The sequence below is a fragment of the Thunnus albacares genome, chromosome 2, assembly GCF_914725855.1.
Source record: "Thunnus albacares chromosome 2, fThuAlb1.1, whole genome shotgun sequence".
Taxonomy (NCBI): Eukaryota; Metazoa; Chordata; class Actinopteri; order Scombriformes; family Scombridae; genus Thunnus; species Thunnus albacares.
Genome location: NC_058107.1, coordinates 18,998,639 through 19,022,185, shown reverse-complemented (window position 1 = coordinate 19,022,185; position 23,547 = coordinate 18,998,639). Strand labels below are relative to the sequence as shown.

The following is a 23,547-nucleotide window of genomic DNA, read 5'->3' as shown; positions in this document are numbered from 1 at the left end:
GTATGTTTTTGTGCGTGAAATCCAAACTGTGAAATAGTGATTAACCCAGAGTGTATTTATCCTCATTCCATTGAAATTTTCCTCGTTTACACAGTGCAGACATGGTGTTGCACAGTTTTACCACATTAGATTTGAGCATTGAAGTATGAAGTCTGTATGACATTGCTTGACTCTCACAAAGGCACAGAAACAAATGACTTGCAACCCAACCCCTCCACACCCACACACACACACACAAATAGATTGTATTATGTACCATAAAATCGTTATTAGGACAAGTGGGTCTAATTCAGATTTAGAAATTCAAGTACAGAGTTTCGTTTTTTATTGATCGGTTGCATCATTTACCCATTTGGTTCTCATCCAGACCACAAAAGATCCACTATCTGCCAGATGTATTGATTGGACAAAGATGCAGTTTTATATTTGTAACACACAGTAATATAATTGTGAAAGATGCCTTTCTGTCTACTTTGTGTGGGCGTTGTGTGCTAGTGCTCGGACTTTTTCCTTGTTATTCGCTCCGATGCCAGTGGTGTTTGCAATCGGGGTGTATGACAGTGATAAGACATGGCTGATTAGGATGATCTGTCCATCCATTTTCAGCCATGTGTCCATCCATCTGTCTGCCTCTCTTTTGTGGAGAGGTGAACAACAGACCTGCTGTTGTTCACCGCAGCTGCGGGCCTCTTCGTGGATTGTTCTGGAAACGGTCTGTTGGGTTGGAGCACCGGCTGGGTTGAGGGGTCAGGTGAGAGAGACAGAAAGAGAGAGAGCTGCTCCAAACAATCCCTTTTAACACTGACACTCAGGCCAGGGCTGAGCAGAGAGCCAGACAGGCCTGCAGGCCTATTAACATTCCTCAGGTTCAGAGCGCACAGCCGGTCGTATGGTTTAATGGCTCAGGTGGATCAACACCTCAATGCTCAGCGGTGATGAAATCCTCTGATTCATTTCTAATGGCTCAGTTCCTGATTGATAACAGGATTTTGTCGTGTGGTGACAATTCTCGAGCAAAGTTATAAATATCTTTTCACTGGGTGAGTCAACGAGTTTTGAGTGATTGTATGTGCATGTGTTCATTCCTAACAGGGACACACAAAAGACAGTGCATACACCTGAACAAAGACAAAGTTTCTACCTAATGCAGGGAGGAGCACTTCTAGCCGAAATGTATCTGTACTGGTGTTGCTTCTGTGTTTATAGCAACAGAAGAGCTGGTGCACAGATAAGGACCCAGTCTAGAGATAAGCGCTTAGTGTCTGCTACATTCTTTTAATAACCAAATCAGCACGTGTTTGTGTATATGTTTTAATCTAAGGATGCAAATCTCCTTTTGAAGACTATTTTTAAACACGGCTGCGACATTGGAGCTTTTATCGATAAGTAATACGCCCGCAGAATTGTAACATAGTCTGATGGTTGTAGTTGGTTTTAAAATATAAACATTCTCTTGTGTCATGATGATTATCCTTCACTTGAGAGGTGAGTATTCTCAGTGTGGTAGATTCTGATGTTATGGGGATGTGATTACTGGACACGGAGCAGGTGACGGGAGGACATGGCGCAGCGGCTGCTGATGAAGCAGAAAGACATTGTGCAATACTCACCGCTCTGAGAAGGGCAGGTGCATTTATATGCAGGTGGTGCTGTGACTGCAGACTCGCCAGAGCTTGTCAGACAAAGTCCGAATTTTGCCGGTGTTTCCATTAAGGCCCTGACTCCTCACTCCCTGTCTGTTTTTCCCATTCACTCAGAAGACACACACTTAGGCACAGTGATGTCACAGTCTCATTAACTGATGTTACTTTATTTTTTCTCTGGTGAGTGACAGTGTGAAACAGGAGGAAAGCATACTAGAAATAAAACAGAGGGAGGGAGAAGGAGTGAGAAAGGGAGCGCTGCAGTAGAATTCATGGAGAACATATGAAGAAATGAGACAGACTGGTGTTTTTGTGGCTCAGTAAGGACTCGGTTGTGCTTTAAGCTGGGCAGTGCCAACAGATCATTTGCAGCCCCAGGGCTACACCTCATTCACTCTGCAGCTCTGCTCCTTTATGAGGTGTTGTTTATCCAACACACACACACACACACACACACACACACACACACACACACACTCATGACCTGGAATATAGAAGGAAAAATGTAGAGAGAGAATTCAGAGATGATGAGGAGGAAGTAAATTTCAAGTGCGCTCTCTAGATCTGTGATTTGTGAAGGGCTGAAGTGACACGCTGCATAGTATTGTTTCTCCAAAACTCTCCTCTCTTCTAAGAAGAGGTGGGACAGTTGTTACACACAGTTTCATGTGTCATGGTTGACTGTCAAAGCAGAAGTCTCTTGCTACAGGCCAGTTCAACAGTGAGAGTTTAGAAATAGATTAAATTGCCTCTCCCATCAGGCTGAGAATAACAGGAGAACAATGGCATTAAAATGCCCTCAAACTGAAAACACACAAATGTATCACAGTTAATTAAGGAATCTTTGCTGGTGGACGTGTTCCACCCTCATCCTCATCTTGTCACATCTGAATGCAGAGGCTCAGAGCATTTTTTTGCCCTGGTTTTCCACTGTGTTATCGTAACTCTTTGTGCATCTGTTCTCTTGCAGAGGGTCTCCTGGCAGATCCCAAACTCCTAATGATTATTCCACCTGACAATCAAGAGATGTCGCCCTGATCACTGTTTGTTGGGCGCAGCTTTTTATTAAGCAAGGTTAATTAATACTTTTCACCATATTCTTGGTTAAAATGTTGTTCTGAGTTGTGAAATCAATCTCAGTCTTTTGATCCATTACTTTATTTTTCTTTCAGATGTCAACCACGACGGAAAATGGGATGGGAGGGCCTTGGAGTACCAGCAGAGAGAAAACATATAAGAAGGTGAAATGTTTGATTATTTGTAAAAGAGCCAGACTATGTTTAGTTTTATTTTCCTATTATGACGAATGGGAACCTGCTTCCATAACATTTATTTTGGATTACTGATGTTTAGAGCCAGCAAGTCTGAAAAGGCCTTTACTTCTGAGCCACATGAGTCACATGAGTCCTTATAAATGTCCTTCCACAGTACATAATGTCCTGACCCCTGCCAGGGCTGGCTGCCAGAGATCAGTCAAGTGCTGGTCTGGTCACACTTGTTTTCTTTCTTTTTTTTTTTTTTTAAACTTAAGACGTCACTTTGGACGGCAGCATTTCTTAAGATGCCACCGTTACAGGGCTCTCCACAGTGGCTACCGCTGTTCAGGTTGGGAATAAAAACTGGTCAAAGGTCTTTTTCTGGTGGCTACTCAGACAACATGAGTACACGTTTTTTGTTCCCCAGCCTGCAAGAGCTGTTTTGGGTTAGATGTGTTTGTGTAGAAATTATGAAATTGTACCATGAAAAATCAATTTTTTTATCTCATTTTCTTTTGAAATGGGCAAATAACTGAAACATTTTTTTTTGCAATCCTTATTACATCAGTGTATATTATGAGGATAGCAGAGACAGTGTTCTATAACAGCCAGGATAATGTGATGTTTTCTATTTTCCCATCAAGACCACGTCATCGGCCTTGAAGGGGGCCATTCAGCTCGGTATTGGCTATACAGTGGGCAACCTCACCTCCAAGCCTGACAGAGATGTGCTTATGCAAGATTTCTACGTGGTGGAGAGCGTCTTTCTGCCAAGGTCAGTGCTGCGTAGCGTCAACCCACTCAGACACATGTTCATTACTTACGCATGCAGGTTATATACACAGCAAGACATCTCTCATAGTGTTTACATCTTCTGAAGCGCTCATTCAACGTGTGGGTTTTTTAAAATGTAGCGTTGGTTTGCACATTGTCATCGATTAATAACACGCAGACTTTTGCATAAGACCAAGGATGGTGTAAAAGTCAGTGAATCAGAAAGCTGCTTCATAAAAACAGATTACATGTAGGTGGTAACAGGCTGCTCTTTGGCTAAGACAGTTTCCTGACTGCAAAGCGAATGAATAAAAAGGGAGTAAAACCAAGATTTGCCTGTCTGCCCGCTCAAATGTCATATGTCTGGGTCTGGTGTTAAAAACATTCAAATCTATTATTAATCATGCCCACTGGAAACTGCAGGCGCTGGACATCCAGTCTGTGCTGCCACCACAAACTGCCTCCATTATCATTTGTCAACAAATTAAATTTTGCTAGTCTAAGTCATGATGCAGGGATAAAACTATTCTAGTGGATTATCCTGCCAAGAAGTGTAAAATCAGCTTACTGTGTGCCTGTTACTGCCACAGTGCAAAACATATGTCAGTGTGCTGCTCCGTCATCTCAGGCTGTCTTCACAATGACATCATCAGCTTAAAGTTACATTTTATTTAATCCAAAGTCGACCCAGGGATTCTTTGAAAGTGTGACTCGTGTATTCACACATACATTAACACACAGTCAATACTCAAACAAACACTATTTTTACAATTAATCAGTGTGTAGAAATGTTACTTGCATTAGCACACAGAGTTTCATAGTAGATAATAGTTTTAGAGGATCATATCTTTTGGTGTTTGCTGTATGAATGGATTGATGATATTCCTCTTCTGTTTGAAAATGTGTTGTTTATGCCATATCTTGACAAACATACAAATATTCCTACAAATATATGGATATATGGATAATTTCAGAAAACTTTAAAAACTGAAGCCTCAGAAAGACAATTAAAGAGTCCTACCAGGAAATGCTTTATGGTTTAACTTTGAGATGGTGCACCAGGATATGCAAACTCAGGATGGTTTATGCAAACCTGGTCTCGGCACGCACGTTAACCTTGTAGTGTCCTGTCTCTCAGCAACAGCTGCATTTTGCTATTGGTTTTGGTGTTGGCCCTATAGTGGTGAGTGCTTAAAAAAACCTGCCGTAGCTTGTTGAAGTACAAAATACGAATAGTTTGAAGCGAGCTTGTTACATCATCTTCAGTCTGCGCCCAGTCTCAAGGCTTTTCACATAATGGTCTCTTCAGAGCCAGCTTATCACTGGCTACGCCAACAGAAATCAAGATGTCAAGGCTACATAGGGAAAAAGAAAATTACACAAGACACAACAAACGAAACATAATCAGTGGTAAATGTAAGAGGATCTGACATAACCATTTCCCTCTATAGTCTTACTTTCTTTGTGCTCTCACCCAGTGAGAGTATCCTGAGAGAGTGGCTGAGTGATGGAGATGGCTCTCAGATGCTTTTATTGCCTCCCTCTCTCTCTCTCTCTCTCTCTCTCTCTCTCTCTCTTTCTCTCTCTCTCACCACTCGTCTCCCTCTCTTCCCTCTCTTGTTGTTGTTCTTCTCTGGAGGTTTTTCCACTGTTGTTTTTGTCCTGTCAGTCTAGTTTTGGATGACTGGAGATGTCGCAGATCACTTTGACTCCCACACACACACAGTTTTTTGTTTCCCTTTGTATCTCTAACAACCAGCACACATCTTTGCAAACACAAGCACACACACACACACACACACACACACACACACACACACACACACACACACACACACACACACACACACACACACACACATACATACACACACACACACACACACACACAGATAGCTTTCTGATTAGATTTAATGAAACATTTCCAGGTACTGTGTTTTGCTAAATTGTTTCCATGCGAGGCGAACGTTACCACCATGGACCGTCTGTCATTGATGATAGATTCATGTTCTTGCCTTTACACTCTAAACAGAGCAGTCAGATTTCATTGTAGAGTAATCACAGGTATAGTGTTACACAGCAGGGCCTCATTGTTCCATGTATCCCCTTACCGAATATAACACCAGCACAAAACAACAACACAGTAGCCTCCTTACCCAGAAAACCATCCAAGTTTTCACAATATTAACCAGATTTAGAGATGCCCTGGAAAACAAAAACCTTCATTAACCTAATTTTTGTAGATTTAGGGTCAGCGAAACTGATTCCAGTGAAGGTTTATTTTATAAAAGACTTGACAGCTGACTCATGCTGATGTTGTCAGACATTACTCCTGTGTTGTTGTGTTCTCCTGAGATTCAGGTTAGGTCAGTTTAACAGGGTCGGTCTTTGTTAAAGCCCGGGTGAGAATGTCAGGTCTCACGTTGCAGTCAAGATAACAAAAATGAAGGTGATTGCGTGTTTGTTGTTTTTTTTTTTTTTTTTAACCTTTTTACTTTTCTCCCCCCCCGGAGTCGAGGCCCATGTGTTGCAGCGGCACTGTTTGCTATTGTAACCAGAGCTGTCGTCAGTCTCCAGGCGCAGAACTCTATACGGGCCAGTTTGTCACTACAATACTAGTGAATCTGGGTTCCCATAGATGACTTTACTGAAGTCTGTTCATGCATGGGTGGAGCGCGTTTCAAGGGCCCACTGATACACTTACTGGGAGTCAATAGCCTAGATACACAGACACAAAGAGGAGGCTTTACAAGTCACTTTTCCCCTGAGTGCTGCCTGTTTGGGATCTGTGCTTGGAGTCAACATTGATATGTTTCACTTATATAATATTAAAGATTTTCTTCATTGTCCCTCATTTGAGTTAGTGTTGGAATAATGTATCTAATGTACCGTTGCATGTTTTTTTTTTGTTTCCTTGGGGCTGGGGTATGGCGGCACATCCCAGTGAGGGAAGCAACTTGACCCCAGCGCATCACTATCCCGACTTCCGCTTCAAGACCTACGCCCCGCTGGCCTTCCGCTACTTCAGGGATCTGTTTGGCATCAAACCAGACGACTACCTGGTAAGACTGAAACCTTGCTCAGATCTCGCTGGTCATTACTTGTTTCACCTCCACGTGTCTGCCTATTAAATCTTTATTGAATATGTTACCTTGTACATTCAAACCCAGTCTTTAGATTCAGTGCTTTTGCTTCTAATCTAACTAATTTGCAAAGAGTCACGTGGCTGTAAGGAGGAAGTGTAAAGTAGGGCACTAAATGTCAGCTAACCAGAAAACCAGAAAAAAAGAGAATTGTCAGTTAAAATGTGTGAACATACTGATACAACACACTGAGTTTTGTCCTCATAAACTCCCCAGACTGATTTCACTCCATTTTTATGTCCCTATGTTAAAAAAACATTTCAGAGCAGAGTTTTATGTAAATACGACGGAAATCTAAAAACAATTGTTGCTCTCATAAAGAGGAGGAAATGATCTGCTGGTTGTCTTTCTCCTGAATTACTTCCCATTGACTCAACACTATAGTCTTCCACCTTATTTCCAACGTGTTTTTTATTGAATAGGGGAGACGAGTAATGCCACACACCATTTGTACAGAGGAAAGAGGGAATGGGGGGGATAAAGTCGACAGAAAACATTGGGGCGGTGAAGATGTTGGAGGTAATGACTGAGCTAACAGAGCGTGCCCTGATTAAGACGGCTTTAACCAGCTCAAGGCGCTGAATGAAATCAACAGATGATTCTGTGATTTCCCAGCAGAATGAAAGACACAAAAACACACACAGAGAAAGAGAGAGAGAGAGAGAGAATAACATGAACAGATTCTGGCAGCTGCTGTGTGAGACTTCTTCTAGAAAGCCTTTTTGGGGATTCATATTTTTCATGGGGATTCTGCTTGTTTGCCTATTTGCAAGTGTGTCTAATACCGCTCACTAGTACTACTTCTAGTGCTACTTCAAACACTCCTGTCACAGCAGGCTGCTTTTATTTATGTGCTCTACATGCCATCCTGTGTAATTAATTTAATTTGCTGCTCACCAGACTATACCTTGTTGCCATATTCGTCCCTATCCTACACGTACGCTTCTTCTTGCTTGGAACAACAATTAGATTTTGTGTAATCTTGTTTGGGCATCATCGTGTTATGACGCAGTTTTTTTCTATTTTTCGTCTGCCTCCCAGCCTTTCAAAACCTCACCCGCTGCATTCTTGTTTTTGAATGCCAAAATTTGTTTCTGCATAAGCGAAAGACAAAAGGCTGCAGAAGAGAGACGAAATGTAACTCCAAGGCAGTAGAAGGAGGATGGCATAAGACACAACAGCTTAAAGGATGTACTCATGATTGTCCTTGAGGTGATGGTGAATTCATCCATACAAAGGCCGCACAGCAGAGCTCAATTAAAAGAGAGAAAAGACACACACACACACACACACACACACACACACACACACACACACACACACACACACACAGACACACACAGTATCGTGAATGCAAATGCAGTAAACTGCTGATGTGTTTGTGCTGGCAAATCAGTGTGACTGCAGACGGTCATCAGTGAAAAGAGTCTCTGGAGAGGGGGAGCGGATACCTCCAGTGTTTCTCCTCTCCTCTGAACATGTTGCTCTCATAACGCACTGATTAACGTCCAATGCTGCTCTTCAGTCTGCTGCTCTCACACATGTCGATTGCCAGGCTGTGGATGAAGGCTCGAGATTTGTTTTTTTTTGAGATGCAGCACAAAGCAGTAATTGCTCCTGTGACCCTCAGCCAAGGAGCTTATACAGTGTGTTTCTGCCCATGTTAGTTGGCTTGTTTGGCTGTTTGTTGGCAGCAAAGATGAAATGTGTGCAGATTTCAATGAAGTTCAACAACTGTGGTGTTGTACGGTATCTTTGTTTCATCATGTTTTCCATATAAACTTTAAATAGTTCTTCCAGTTTCTTTTTTCTGAGTAATTTGCGTGTTCAGAGCTGTTTATGTTCGGAAATGTTCGAAGTGTGGCTGTTTCCTACAAGTTTGACCTCTGCTTCATGTCAAATGCTTTCTGTTTGTTTGTTTTTCCTCCCTCAGTACTCCCTGGTAAATGAGCCTCTGATCGAGCTGGCCAACCCCGGGGCCAGCGGGTCTCTCTTCTACCTAACCAGTGATGACGAGTTTATCATTAAAACCGTCCAGCACAAAGAGGCCAAGTTTCTACAGCGATTACTACCTGGATACTATATGGTGAGACACTTAAAGTCACTTCATGTGATCTCTAGCACCCGGAGAGGTGGCAAAACCTAAAAAAAAATGTTTGATGCTTATTTCACTGCACTGGCACTTACTGTGTACAGTGACAATAAAGTTGAATCTAATCTAAACGAATGACTGTCTTTGACTTCACAGAACCTGAATCAGAATCCACGCACGCTGCTGCCCAAATTTTACGGACTGTACTGTATCCAGTCAGGAGGCATCAACATCCGACTGGTGGTGATGAACAACGTGCTGCCTCGCTCCGTCAAAATGCATTATAAATACGACCTGAAGGGATCCACCTACAAGAGACGAGCGTCCAGGAAAGAGAGGGAGAAGGCGTGTCCGACCTACAAAGATCTGGACTTCCAGGACATGCACGAAGAAGGGCTTTACTTTGACGCAGAGACGTACAACAACCTGATGAAGACCCTGCAGAGAGACTGTCGGGTAGGTGGATGGTATTTCCTGTATGTGGGCTCATGTTGCTGTCTGTCTGTTAATTGGACTGCCTCTGAAAATGGCAAAGTCATGCCTCAACAGGAAGGTCACCATCAATTCATAAAAGGAACTTGTGCAGCAAACAAGGAAATCAAGGTTCAGGTATGAGGATAAAATATCATCGTTATCAGACTTCTTTTTTTTGACCAGCCATTTCCAGTCAATTCTCACGCCTTCACTCCAACACAAAAACATTTGACCACATGGGCATTATGTCATGTGTCATATCAGTGCTTACAGCTTGTTTGCTTTTGACCTGGGAATTCACTCAAGTGTAGGAAGATAGCTGTTGAAAGGAAGTCAGCAACCTCTCATTCTTGTGACCAATTATAGAAGATTAAAGCACATGCCACGCTGTAGATTAACCACATCGTGTACTAGTTCAGGACAGTGTGCGTGCATCTTAGATTGGACAAAATGTTTTGAAAAGAGAACTTTCCATGTGTTTGCCAGTGGGACCTCGCTGTGTTTCCACTGTGTTTTCAGTCTAAGCTCTCAGTTTGCCCCGGGCTCTGTTCTCCTGTCTCTGCACTGCTATGTTTCAGTACATGACAGCTCTCCAAACACTGAACGTGATTAAGACATGATCCTGGTAGCGTGAGAGACTCGGAGCTCGATACAAAGATAGGCCTCCAATCTAAAGGCTCACATTCCTCTCTATTTCAGTGCAGAGGCCAGGAGGCTGTCTGCTGGTGGAGGATAATTTAATAGGACACATGATCTGTGCACCGGTGATCCACCACTGCTTTTCGAGGCATAAAAACAGACAACAGTATACAAAATTAGTTATCTGAAATAGCTCAGAGACTTAAGCATTTCATATCCTTTTGTCTATTGGTGTCTTTATTTATTAAAGCTGCCTGGTAGTGGTGACTATAGGACCATGTTGAATAATTTTGCTGACGTGTTTTCAGACCACAATCGTTGGCAAGGAACAAGCCTCCAGGCTGTAAAATGCAAAAGAACCAGAACAGAAGAGCTGAATTGCTGATTTTCTTGCCTCTAAAATAACAATTGAGATACTGTGGCTCCTAGACCAGAGTTATGTGCTAGAAATGTAAAAAAAAAACCCACAGATGGATTGATTAACAGTAAAACATTGGATTTAATTATTTTAAGTTGGATCCACAGCAGACAAGATGTATAATGCGCAGTGACATTCCTACCCCTTTTCTTTATGGAGACAAGGGGAATGGCGTCTTAGGGAAGCTTTATGGGTGATGAAAATGTGACTTGCAGACACTGATTTAATGTATTTTCTCCTCACGGATGGTTAATAATGAAGTTTAGAGCCCAAATCCTGCTGTGTTGTAATCCCATTTGTTCTGCTTGACATGCGGTAACAGCACAGACCTTGCATGCACACACACACGCACACACACACACACACACACACACACACACACACACACACACACACACACACTCTGATATTAAACCTGGAATCTGACCAGGATGTTACTGCAAATGTAGATCAGTGTATCAGAAAAGGCCCAGAAACCAGGAAGAAAGACTTCCTGCCAGACCTGGCAACCCTGCATGGCACCATTTAGTTAACAGCTTAATGACTTCCATTACACCAGCCTCAGCTGAAATGTTTTAATTTTGAACATGTGGGAATAGAAGGACCTTGATGTTTTTATCGTCGAACTGTGATTGATGGCATGTGGGGCAGAGTTAGCGGTAATGAACAGTGTGATGCTGTGAGTATATTTAGTTTAGCCTGTTAGGTAACAGACCTCTCCTCTCCTCCCCTCTCCTCTCTTCTCTGCTTGTCATTGCAAAGCTAATTATAAGCTACTCGTGTTAGAGTAAATTTTCTGGTTCTGCCAGATTAGTTTGTGGTTTGGTGGCTTTTTGTGGGAAAGTGGAGAATCTTTCCAGGAAACGTGTGTAAACATGTGTGAACAACTGTTGCTTTCCCTTGTAAGTCAGACAATATCTCAGTGATAGGCTTCTGAGTACATCAGGTTCATGTGTGATGTTGGGTTACTGTAGGATTGCCCTCAGAAATTCAGAAAAACTTGAAGTGATCTCCTCAGGTTATGGCCCTTCCATTATCATTAACCATTATGCTGACTTTGCTGATGTTTCTTTGTAATGTTTTGTTAAGCAGATTGCAGCCAGAATGACATCCTCCTCTCTTGCTAAGTCAGTGCTTCCTTAATGTTTAACCAGGCCACACACACACACACACACACACACACATTTACACCTTTGACCAAACGTACCCCATACATGCAGGTCTGTCTACCTGGTGCATGTGCATATACTGGCCTGTGTGTCACATATATATAGATGTGGTGTGTGTGTGTGTGTGTGTGTGCGCGTATATACTGCGTCTAAGTGAGACTGTTGAGAAGCAGCTATCGGAGACTCTGTTCAGTTTGTTATTGTCATGGCTTCCTGCACTCACCTCCTGAGCGGGAAGCAAAGTGCCCTCTAAGCAGAATCTCTGTCCATTTCCATGAGTAAGCAGCTAACCCTGTCACCCCAGGAGAGGCTGCGGACCAAAACACAGAGGAGGGGTCGGCAGAAGCCAAGCAGCAGGGGGTGCGGGGTGTGAAGGGAATCAGGAAGGAGGTTTTTTTCTCCCATTACAGTAAAGTGCATGTGATGGAGTGGTGGGGGCCCTGAAAAATAAATGTTAGCTCTTGTTCCAGACCTTGGAGCGCTATGATTTCTGTTTCATAGGAATGTGGGAGGTCAAGGATGAGGTAAAAAACAGAAAGCAGAGGGATGAGATGAAGAGGAGGATGAGCAATGAGAGAATAAAATATTTCTGCTATGTGGGACACCTCTAGGGAAACACAGGGTACGCACTTTTCCTTTTAAAGTCTCCTCTCTCCATTACTCTGAAGCTCCCCTGATACTCCCCAAATGCCAAAACAACACAAAGCATCAATAATTCAACTCCAGTGTACAGAGAGAGTTAGCCGGAGAGGGTTTATTGTAGAGAGTGTGTGTGTTTGAACTGTTCTGACGCTGGCTGTGTGTGTGTGTGTGTGTGTGTGTGTGTGTGTGTGTGTGTGTGTGTGTGTGTGTGTGTGCGAGATTTGTAACCGAGAAGAGCATCATGTCCCTGTTGCATTATAGTTAGTGTGCAGCAGCTGTTTGTGAGACAGACACAATGATGATAGTGATGCAGATGCCGCTGATGATGCCAAGCTGTTAAGACAGTTCTGTTCACAGCACGGGTTTGACAGCGGAGGCCGCGTCATCTTGGGGACAACCCAGACTGAATTCCATCAAGATGCTTTTGTCACTTGTGAAATAGAAGCACTTTCACTTACATAAAGTGCATGCACGTTTGGTAGGTGGACAATAATGGGTTTTGTGACCGGCATAAACAACCATTTACTGTAGGGTTCCCTCCTCTCCTCAGCCATGCGATCCTGTGACAACAATAGCGTCTCTCTCTCCCAGCTGTGGAAAACCAAGGCGCTGACCAATGTAACCACATTCACTTCTCTCTGTTTTACTGCAAGACACCTGATTGTCTTTCTTGAACAAGTTTGTGTGGAACTTTGGAAAAATGATAAACATTCACACATTGTTGAGGTGTTACCAATACACTTTTGTGTATCTTAAAATGTTCAGTGTTTGTCGGCACTGTTAGAGAGAAAGAACAGAGAGAGAAATAAGTGATTTTCCTGAACACTGATTCATGTATTTGCACATTTTATACACACACAATAAAATAAGACAATAAAATAAGTTTTATTTTAAGATGTTAGCAAGTTCTATAGAAAGGAAGAATATGAAGAAATAGAAGAAGACAATGTAGACTTCTAGAAAGTGTTCTCCACAATTCAAGATATTAAAGTGCTTCCACGTGTCTGAACAAGTGAGTAAATTCAAAGCCACATGTCCCAAATCTAATATGTTGTGTCTCGGGTAGCAGGTTGTTCTCATAAATAATGAACGCGTGCTTCTGCAGACATGTTCCTGTGATTGTAACCGGACACAGACTCGACATATACTTAGGATCAGTGCTTCAGCTGGAGGCCAAAAAGGAGCGCAAAAGAGGCTCTGTGTTCTGTCTTTTCAGCAGACAGATGTAAGAAAGCTTGCGGTGTATTAGTGTCACAGCAAAGTGGGGCATGCCAGCCGGCGCTATGGGGAGCTCTACAGCCCTACTGGCACAGAGATAGGTGGGTGGAGGAGTGTGTCAGGGTGGAATATGTTGTACTGAGAAACATCAGAGATTTGTTGAAGATCAGGGGACGCTGTGACAAAACTTCACTTCCTACGGGATTGTTAGGATTAGCCTTTTCCCACATTCACTGTGAGAAAACTGAGCTGTGCTGGAAATGAGAGGGCAGGTTGGTTAGAGGAGGGACCCAAACACTCACTATTATTCCACTCTCAACTATAAAGTTATATATTTTATTCTGATATTTTTCTGCACATATACATAGGAAACCTTTTGCACAAACAACCAGACAAATGCAGCTGTTTTCTTTCTGCTGTGACGGCTTGATTGTTTGGCCTGGGAAAGCCGGGGCCAGGACACACAGTAATGGCCTTCTGTAGGCAGCCTGGTGTGCGTGGCTCTACTCAAAATGGCTGCTGTTTGAATAGGCTGGGGGAGTTCGAGTGAAGGGATGCAAATCGTTGGTATGGAAAAGGCAAAGCTCAAACAAAAGCCCCAGTGTTTGTTTGAGTCGTCCATTAAGTCCATTTTGTGTTCGTGGGTTTGCATGCGTGACTACAAATGTGTGTCACCATGGCGTTATATATCAACAGCCTTCTTTTACTGATGCAAACTAGATTTACAACTAACACATAGTGTCTTCTCTGACTATGTGTTGAAAATGAGTTATCTAGAGAAAGATAAGATGTATGGTTGTGGGTCAACCTTCAAAACGTTATTGGTTTCACATTCTTCACAAAAACGGGACATTTCTCTCTGGATTCTGGGTCACGAATCTCTTTGATTATATCAAAAGTTTTTTTTGTATTGCTTTTAATCCAATGAGTCACAGGAATGTGTTATTTAAGGAGTATAAGTGAGAATACCCGAGACAATGATAAACTTTTCAGCAGGCTAGGTCACCATGTATTGAGTAATTTCTCCCAATCACAAACTCTCTCTAACCTCCTGACCTCTTTACTTCCTCTTTGTGGCTTTGTGGGACTACAGAGATACACACATTGCAGCTGTGGTGACAGACAGCCTGACAGAGGGAGGTTTTTGACAGAGGATTTCATGAGATAGTTTTTGTTTCCTGTTCTCTGACTCTGAATGGATTGAAAGGAAGGTATATACACGGAAATGAAAATCTTTCACCTTTCAGTTTCTGATAACTCTTGCTTTGTCTCCTCCTCTGCCACAGGAGTGTAAACATGTTACTATTCAAATAAAGAATTATACACCAGCACAGTCTAGGTCATAAGATAAGCACCAGCCTGACCGATTACCTGTTAGCCACCCTGATCCCATTCCCAGATCAAGCTCCCGTCTCTGTCTGTTTACCCTTGACCGCTCCATTCGAGCACTACAAGCACAGAGGAGACATGAAGTCGCAAAGACTCTGGGAAACTGGACGAAAGGCTCTCCAGACAGGTCAATGTGTAACACTTGGCTCACTGTGGAGAAACACCTTGTTTATTTAGCTCAAAACTGGTTTAAACAGAGATTTCCTTTTGCTAACTCTCTGGTCTTTGAGGCGCTGAAGCGTGCCGTGTGATGAAAGTGTTATGGGAGCCAAAAAAAAGTGTTTTTCATAATGCTGCTGTGTTTACCGTCAGGAACTGAAGGTGAAGCATCAAGCCCAGGAGCACAATCTCTTCAGTGTTCAAACAGGTCATAGAAAATGTGACGTTTCCTGTTATTACACTCAAGAGGTTTCCAGCTTGTGCCATTAAATATCAATTCATGAGTTTCTTGTAAAACAGTGAATTTCATGATGGCGTTCTTTGCAATCTACAATCTTTCATCCAAAACCTAAAACATATTTGACTCCCTGTAGGTGTTGGAGAGTTTTAAGATCATGGACTACAGCCTGCTGCTGGGGGTCCACGTCCTGGACCAGAGCCAGAGAGAAGGGCTCGAGCAGGGCCAGGCAGGGGGGGACGGCAGGAGACCTGTGGGTCAGAGGGTCCTCTACTCCACCGCCATGGAGTCCATCCAGGGAGACGGCAAGGCTGCCGAAGCCCTCGCCACAGATGACACGTGAGTCAGCTCAGCCGGGGGAAAACACACATATTATGCACACATATTTGGGCATACACACTTCTGCCTCTGTCCGTCTCATAATCTCCACTTTTTCTCTCACAGTTATACAACTGTGCTCATACCTCGCACAGGACATTCAAACAGTGCACACACAGTCAGGCTCTCATATAACCATAGCTACACAATACAAACACAGCCACCGTTCTGTGTATTTACAGCAATACACGTGAATGTAAATACCGTAAGTGCGCCTTTTACAAACACTTGTAAAAGTCCGGAGGCACATTGCCTTTATTTGAACAGTGTTTCAACATTGCAGAAGAAGAACAGTAGCTGTCCTCTGACTGCTGGTGTGTTTTTACTGTTTCAGGATGGGTGGTATCCCTGCCAAAACACACAAAGAAGAGAAGCTGCTCATCTTCCTGGGTATCATAGATATTCTACAGTCATACAGGTATTTATCTTTATGAGATTATGTAAGCCCACAAATACTGGTATGCTTTCTTATTATTACTGATCGGAAAATTCATTTCTTTGTTGACTTTTTGGGGCCGTGAAATCCTTTGGGATCTGACTGGATGTTCTGCAGAAATGACTGTCAGAGTGGAGATTTTTCTCTCAATTTCTGAAGAGTAAAATGTCTCATCAATAACCAATACACATGTAACAATTAAGAGGGAGTGTGCAGGAAGAATTCAGGAGTCAACAGGACAGCATGGCATGATTTTCTTAGAGTAACTGCTTCGATTGATGCTTGTCCTACGACAAGACCTCTTATGTTGAATTATCACGCTAAATTGACAGAAAGAGCTACAAGCCACTAAACCACACTCATAAAAGGCCTCAGGACTTTTTCTCTATCCAACGTGATTTAAATGGACACAGTGGTCTATCAGTCTTCTTTATTTACACATTGATTTTTTGAGAGCAAGACAGTCGGGTAACAGAGGGAGAAGCATTTGGCTCATGGGCTTTTCAGACTTCTGGAAATGAAAAAGCATTACATAAATCTTTGTCAGCCTGGTTGGTGGACGCGCCAAGACCCAGTTTGTCTCTACCTATCCTACCTTATTTCTGGTAGCTTGCCCTCCTCAAAGACAAACCTTAAAGACTAAACCATACATAGATTAAAACTTTGACGTATTTTCTACTAAAATGCTGAGCAATAACCTTAGCTTGTGTTGCACTAAGGGGAAAGGGGGAAGCAAAGGTTCGATCAAGCATTACGAGGAAGTTGTTGCGCAAGTGGATACATTTGTGACAAAGCCTCTTCTTTTTGTTTCTCCCCAGGTTCATTAAAAAGTTGGAACACTCTTGGAAAGCCTTGGTGTACGATGGGGTAAGTTGATACCCTGCTAAAATCGGACACTGCCGCTTTTATGAATGGGCCTTTTATTTGGTCACATACTCTTGAGTCTGCTGCTGCTTCCTGATTAAAGCTTGGCATTTTCTCCGCCTGTCTTCAGGACTCCGTCTCGGTGCACCGGCCCGGGTTTTATGCCAGCCGCTTCCTCAAGTTCATGAGCACACGGGTCTTCAGGAAGACACAGCGTAAGTTTGCATCGTCAAGTTTGCAAAAAGCAAAGGCAAAGGGCAACAGTGGCAAATCCTGGCCTGATGAGAAGTCTGTATGTAGTTTTTATTGTCTATTGCTGCCTTATTTGTGTGTCACTGTTCCGTAATAAAGTTAGAAATAATTCACTTGTTACATCAGCTGAGAGTATTGTTTCCTTCTGATCAGCCAGAGCATTTTATTTCCTTTTCCTGTTTTTGTCTTCAGCTAGCTGTTTTATAAGAGTCGCATGATAGATTGTACATCCTCTGAGAGCTTTGATTGAATTTTAGGATTAACTAACAAACTTTTGTTCTGCAAAATTAAGGATGTAAACACAAACAATTATATGGCTAAGTCATTGAACACAGATTGTTTGTTGTCTGGTGAGCCAGAAATGTGCATAGGCATATAAAAGCTACACACCCCATAGGAGAATAAAAGACAATAAAAGGTCAATAAAGTTCTTTAGTCAAGGAAGTAATGATGACTTCGGCAGAACTCATGTGTGCTGAGCTCATCGGTGTATGTCAGATTGATTGATCCTCTGTCATCTTTACCACAAAACCTTTTAAAGCGTTTTATCCTCAGAATCTATTCTTAGTGTCGTGGGCATGGCTGCAGGTGAAGCCAGGAAGCAGGCATGCGGAGATCACGCGAGTGATAAACAGTTGGCCCTTTGCCCTGCTCTTTTGGAGCCTCACATCAACATTAAATATAGTAACAATGTCATGCAACCATGTGGGACCCTCCCTTGTGGAAATTAACATGGCAGAGGCAATGATTTGAGGATTTAGCCACGCTATTAACTAATGCCAAGTCCCATCAGAGGGAGATGACAGGAAGGGATTTCATTTCATGCCCTGCTTGGGAGGCAGAGTAAGAATGGCTTTGGAGACACTTGTGTAATTGTCATTATGCATTTTAACAGTTTAATAGCTTAACTTTAGTGCTAATTTTGGCAGCACAGTGTTGGAGTTTCATCGTGCGTGAGCACTAGTTCAATCAGAATAGTAGTCTCTTTCCACTATCACCACCAATTATCTTCTCCTCTTACTGTGTCTGCCTCTGCTTCCCTGAATCTCTTCTCTTTCTTTCTTTTCTTCCCACTGACTTGTATGTTCCTGTTTGCTCTGCAGCAATTCGATTCTCCCCTTCAAAGAGGACTCGCACTTCCATTCCAGCTCTGAAGTCGTCCTCTCAGGAGATCCTTTCATCGCAGGCAGATGAGAGGAATGAGGAGAAGGGCAGGAGGGACAGGCTGGGAGGAGCTCGCAGTCTGGCCAGTCTGGACGGACAAGGTACACAAAGCCTCAAGTGTTCACTGGGAAGCAATTTTCTGCATAGTTTGTAAGTCAGTGTATCTTGGATGTTTGACAACATTCGGGGGTTGTTCACAGAAGTGCCTGAATTATTTATGAGACTGTTTGAAACAGAAAACCGTAATGATTTGATCATAAATGCATTCGGCTTTTTACCATTCACCTCAGCCTCTCTCTCTCTCTCTCTCTCTCAACTGCCTCTTAGTTTGCCAAATCAACCTCAGTCAGTTTCTAGTTTTTGTAGCTTATTAGGGCTTTTTAGCAACACTCGAGGCCCATGAACACCCACTGGCATCGGGCTGTAAAAATGTTGTCCTCTCAGCACTTCCAACCGGGGAGAAGCTGTCACCGGCTGATAAAGTGTGCAGCTCTGATGAAAGAAAACAGAGGCACACTTGTTATTAGCTAATACATTATTAACATGTGTGTGTGTCCAAAGGGCATGTGTAAAAAAAAAAAAAAAGAGATTTGTAGTTTTAACTGTGTCATTCTCACCTCCCCTTTCACTCTCTCTCATAATCATAATCTGACCCTAGTACAAGAAGGCGGATGAATCAGGCCTGTGAGAAAGTGTTGGTAATGACACACAACTTCAGCAGCAACGTCTGACCTTTGTGTTTGATATGATGGAGGAGCGTGTGTGTGTGTGTTGCCACAACGGAAGAAACAAGGGTGTGGGCCTGTGAAGCGGAAACAGAAGTCATGGCGTCATGTGTCCTCTTTCTCTTGACGACCAGAAAATCCCATGGTGACACCAACATACTGTAAATCAATTAGGATTGTTACACTCCCTGATAGTTTACACTTTACGGTTACTAAATCAGAATCAAAGATGACAGGGTAAATGTGTTTTTCTCTGAAGTGTGGGAGTGATACAGAGAAATTCTGTATATGGAATGTTTTATTGGAAGCATTTAATCAATTAATTTAAGTCAAATCCCCATGCCCGGCCTTGTCTCGGTCATTAGGCCTGTTTGACTTTGAAGTCCACAAGTGAAAGAGCAAGAATGATTTTTGAGCCGTATGGATCATATTGATTCAATAATGGAGCATTTTTGGTCTTCCGAGAATCATGGCTGAGAGTGTCAGTGTTGGTTGATATGTGTTTTTTTCAGTTAAAGGGGAACTTGACCGATTTCACAGATAAAGTTCAGTTTACTCGTCATGGATAGTACGCTACTACTCAGCCTGTGAGAATAGTTGTATGATGACTTATGTGGATTGTTGTGGCCTTGGAGACTAGAATTAAAAAAACAACCTGTGTTACAAATGAACAAAAACATAGGAAATGGAAAATGCAAGATACAGCATTTTTTTGGAGCTTGACCCATACAAGAGGCTGAAACTTATGATATCCCAGCCTCTGCCACTGTCTTTTTGAAATACCCCTTTAAGTAATGAGCATGTATGTCAGTGTGGGCTTGTTTTCACTCACTCATATAACACACATGCGACTGTTTTCTCTTCAGCTGTGTTCGGTTCCTACCTGCGTCCCGATCTGGTCCCTGCCAACCCGTCCTTCTACGAGGGCTCCTCCATGGGAACCATCTCCACCTCCTCCATCTTTGTCAACGTGGACAACCAAACAGACGAGAGGTACGGTGTCTGCTTGTTTGCCTTTTTTTTTTTACTCTTTCTGGTTGCTTTTATTATGTGTCTCTGAACCTGTAGTTTCTCATCCTAAAGGTTAGTGTACTCAATCTGGACTTGAGAGCCAAAAGGAAGGCATGCAAATTGACCACACCCAACGCACACACACACACACTCCCACGCTATTGTCACCTGTGTGCTTACGTCATATGGTCTTATTGATGACTTGCGTCATGGAGCAGGTGACTCAGCTGACTTGGCAACATGCATCCAACACACACATAATGAACACACTTCCTACACAACATACATACAGCGCTGTCAAAGCATGAGTGGTGTGATGGCGACGACTATCTTATTAATTTCTAAGGCAGGAAGGAAGAACTACATTAAACTGGACAATAATACAAGTAAACAGCAACAGTGAAAACATGGTTTTATTTCATTCATAGTTTAAGTAGAAGAAGGTGTTTATTACCTCATATTATATTGCAAAACCTGATAAAGTTTCCGTACATTATTAGATAATGATCAAAGTTTTACATTAACAGGTTTTATTACGCCTTTAACCTTCTTTTTCCCACTGCAGTTAATATATCACGTTTTTTTTTTTTGCCCTCTTGATAGAAGCTTCTGAACACCTTGTGCTCTGCTGTGTCTGTATTTTCCATCTTTCACCTGTCCGTCTGTCCGGTGGTGTCGGGTTCAATTTGCTTTCTGAGGCTCCATTGTGTTGCTTGCCTGCTCTTGTCCCCCTCATCAGTCACCTGCCGCTGCCCTGACATTGTTCTGTCAACTCTTTTCATAAATATTTAAACATAGGCTTTGACACGGCCTTACTTAGTGCCATTATGCTGCAGAAAGACTGTGACAAAAGAGGACAAGCGGTGAAGTGGCGACTGTATATCCATCAACAATAATCCCTGTCTGACAGCTGGTCTGCCTGTTACAGTAGTAACACCTTGTGTTGCGATGGGAAGGATCGTTCAAAAACAAAGCTGTCAATTATATTCAAATCTCTCCATTATTTGTCTATCTATTTACAGTTGTACTATTCTGCTGTTACCATTTTGAAAACAAAAAGTAGTCAATCACATGTCATAAAAAGGTAAAAACACATTCCCGGATTGATCAGGGTGTCACATGATGTATATATAAGGAAAACAGCTCTCATGTTGCCCTCTGGTGGTTGAATTTTACTGTAGGAAAGTAAATTTATACATTGTGAAGTTTGTAAATATAGTAAATATATTACCCTTTTTTATCTACTCTATTTAAGGTCTTCCCTTTCTCACTCCCCTCCTAACTCAAATTATTTGTAGGAATTTAAGACAGAATGTAACATGCATTTTCTTTCTCTTTAGAGAGACTTCACTCTCTCATATATATGTGAAATATTTCAATGTGTATATGACACTCCCAGGTCATCATTTAGAACATATCAGTATAATGTATCTTCCATGTTTCAAGACTCTGGTCTTCATGAAACTGTGGTCGAATCCGTCAAATCTTGAGGAGATTTCGTTCATTTCCTGTGATACATTTCAGAGACTATGATCCTCTCAGTTGAGGCCTCCACTGGCCTGATAGCAACAGGTTTTCCTCTTCATCTGTTTGTCCATTTGACGTCAGACATAACAGTGTACAATCTGCATCTGGACAGAATATCTTTCATCAGTTTTCAAGCACTGTTTATACAGCTGCTTTTGACCCATACTGTAAACTCTCAGGGCTTTCCAAGACTTAATATGAGAACATCTTTTTCTGTGTTAGAGATGACGTTGCATCCAGTTCTACGTTTACCCTGGAGGACAGCGCTATCTGCCTCACTTCCGAGCAAAGCACCATGGATGTGGACATAGACCGTGATGACGGATCCGTTCTTGATGTCTACTTGGTGAGTTGTTTCTCCATTTGTAATCTCGGAAATGCATGACTGTACTGCATTGGTGTTATTCTCGGAAATGCATGACTGTACTTGACACAAAGTTAAGAATCATTCTGTCTTCCTCTCTACCATCCTACAGTGAAAAGAGCTTTACAACCTTCAGTTCCTCCTGCCAATCATCAGACAATCGCCGCACTCCATTGGACAGGCCAAACCGGCCTCTGAATCCACCTCCAGTGCTGCTAGATCCATGTTGCCACTTGTATTGCCAACACATAATAAGACTGAGATTCTCCAACGGTTGATGGACTAAAAGAAGACACCAACAGAGACACAGCAACGGACATTTACAGAAACCATGTGACATTCCATCATGTAATGTGATGAACATCAGGCTGAACTGAGTGTCGCTTTTTAGAGCATGCGTCAACGCAGTGCCATTAAGTTTTTTATATATATGTATCCTGTTTTCATGGCCTACACAAAGATCTAAACATTTACTATATATACATATGAGGAGAGGGTAGATACGCATCATACATTACTTAAAAACATTTTTTTTCAGCTGACCAGAAAGAAAGACTATTTAAAAGTTTGCAGCTGCTTTAGTTGCTGATCAGATGAGAAATGTTTACAGTGATTTTATGATGACGACGTGGGACGGGAGAGTGTGGCGTAAAAGGACACAAGCCAGCTTGTAGCCGCAGCCAACACGGACAAGGAAAGACTCACATGAGCAGACGTGATGATTCTGAGGCCAAACACAGACAGTGACATAGTTAAGGTGGCCACCTAATCCTAACAGGGCTGTTCTTTGTGCTGCCTAGACAGGAACCTGAAGCTCTGGCGAGGGGCTGCTGTAAAGTAAAGTGAGAAAAGACAGTTACTGGATCTTGGATGAAGCACAGAGCGGAGGGACGATACACTCGCTCTTGATAAAAAGGCACTTTTGACATTGGTTATGATTACTGTAAGAAATATTTTTCTGAGGACATTGCTTAGGTGGGTGGGCTACCTGACATACAGTAAGCACAGATTTGGATGTGTGAAGATGCACTTTTTTTTTTTTTCCTCTCTTTTTACTCTACAAATGCACACCTCTGTAAGTCATCGATAGTACATGTACACAGAGACAATGAAGGAACATTGTAGATCATTTTTGATGTGGCGCTAATAGTTTTGTGAGGTTTGCGTCATGACTGAAGATGCTTTTACTCAGGATATCCTTTGATACTGAATAAGTGTGTCCTCTTCAAGAAGTTATGAGACATGCATCCTACACTTAGAAGCTGTCCGATACCTCTTCATCAAGAATATATCCAACTATAAATGTTGAACTTAAAGATCACACGTCAGTTGAGACCATAATTTATTATGTAAATCTCAATATTTTACCATTTGCTGAAAAAAAAATACTTTAATCGCTGAATGTAACGACAATGCATATTTATATAGAAGAGACTCCTATAAATAAACTGCTAAAAATCAATGTCTACCTTTGCTTTGCTACTTACAGTAAGTCTCTGAAGGCGTTCCTCTCTTTCTCTTTTAAAAAAAAAAGACCTTATTTCATAGTATTACCACTAAAACATCACACTG

General features: G+C 42.3%; 1 protein-coding gene across 3 annotated transcripts in view; it reads left to right on the top strand.

Moving 5' to 3' along the window:
• The window catches only part of pip5k1bb (phosphatidylinositol-4-phosphate 5-kinase, type I, beta b), a 34,361-nt gene extending 10,924 nt beyond the window's left edge, over positions 1-23,437 (top strand). For 2 of the 3 annotated variants that reach the window (XM_044370078.1, XM_044370086.1), the window contains exons 2-15: positions 2,614-2,717; positions 2,816-2,884; positions 3,544-3,674; positions 6,618-6,735; positions 8,750-8,902; positions 9,065-9,364; positions 15,391-15,593; positions 15,967-16,050; positions 16,887-16,935; positions 17,063-17,147; positions 18,288-18,449; positions 19,940-20,066; positions 21,834-21,957; positions 22,088-23,437. In XM_044370078.1, the coding sequence (XP_044226013.1) occupies positions 2,816-2,884; positions 3,544-3,674; positions 6,618-6,735; positions 8,750-8,902; positions 9,065-9,364; positions 15,391-15,593; positions 15,967-16,050; positions 16,887-16,935; positions 17,063-17,147; positions 18,288-18,449; positions 19,940-20,066; positions 21,834-21,957; positions 22,088-22,090 (1,608 nt within the window). In that variant the 5' untranslated portion in view covers positions 2,614-2,717 and the 3' untranslated portion in view covers positions 22,091-23,437. The remainder of the gene's footprint in view (positions 1-2,613; positions 2,718-2,815; positions 2,885-3,543; positions 3,675-6,617; positions 6,736-8,749; positions 8,903-9,064; positions 9,365-15,390; positions 15,594-15,966; positions 16,051-16,886; positions 16,936-17,062; positions 17,148-18,287; positions 18,450-19,939; positions 20,067-21,833; positions 21,958-22,087) is intronic. The other variant, XM_044370068.1, reaches the window with a different exon arrangement.
• Positions 23,438-23,547: the final 110 nt, after the last annotated feature.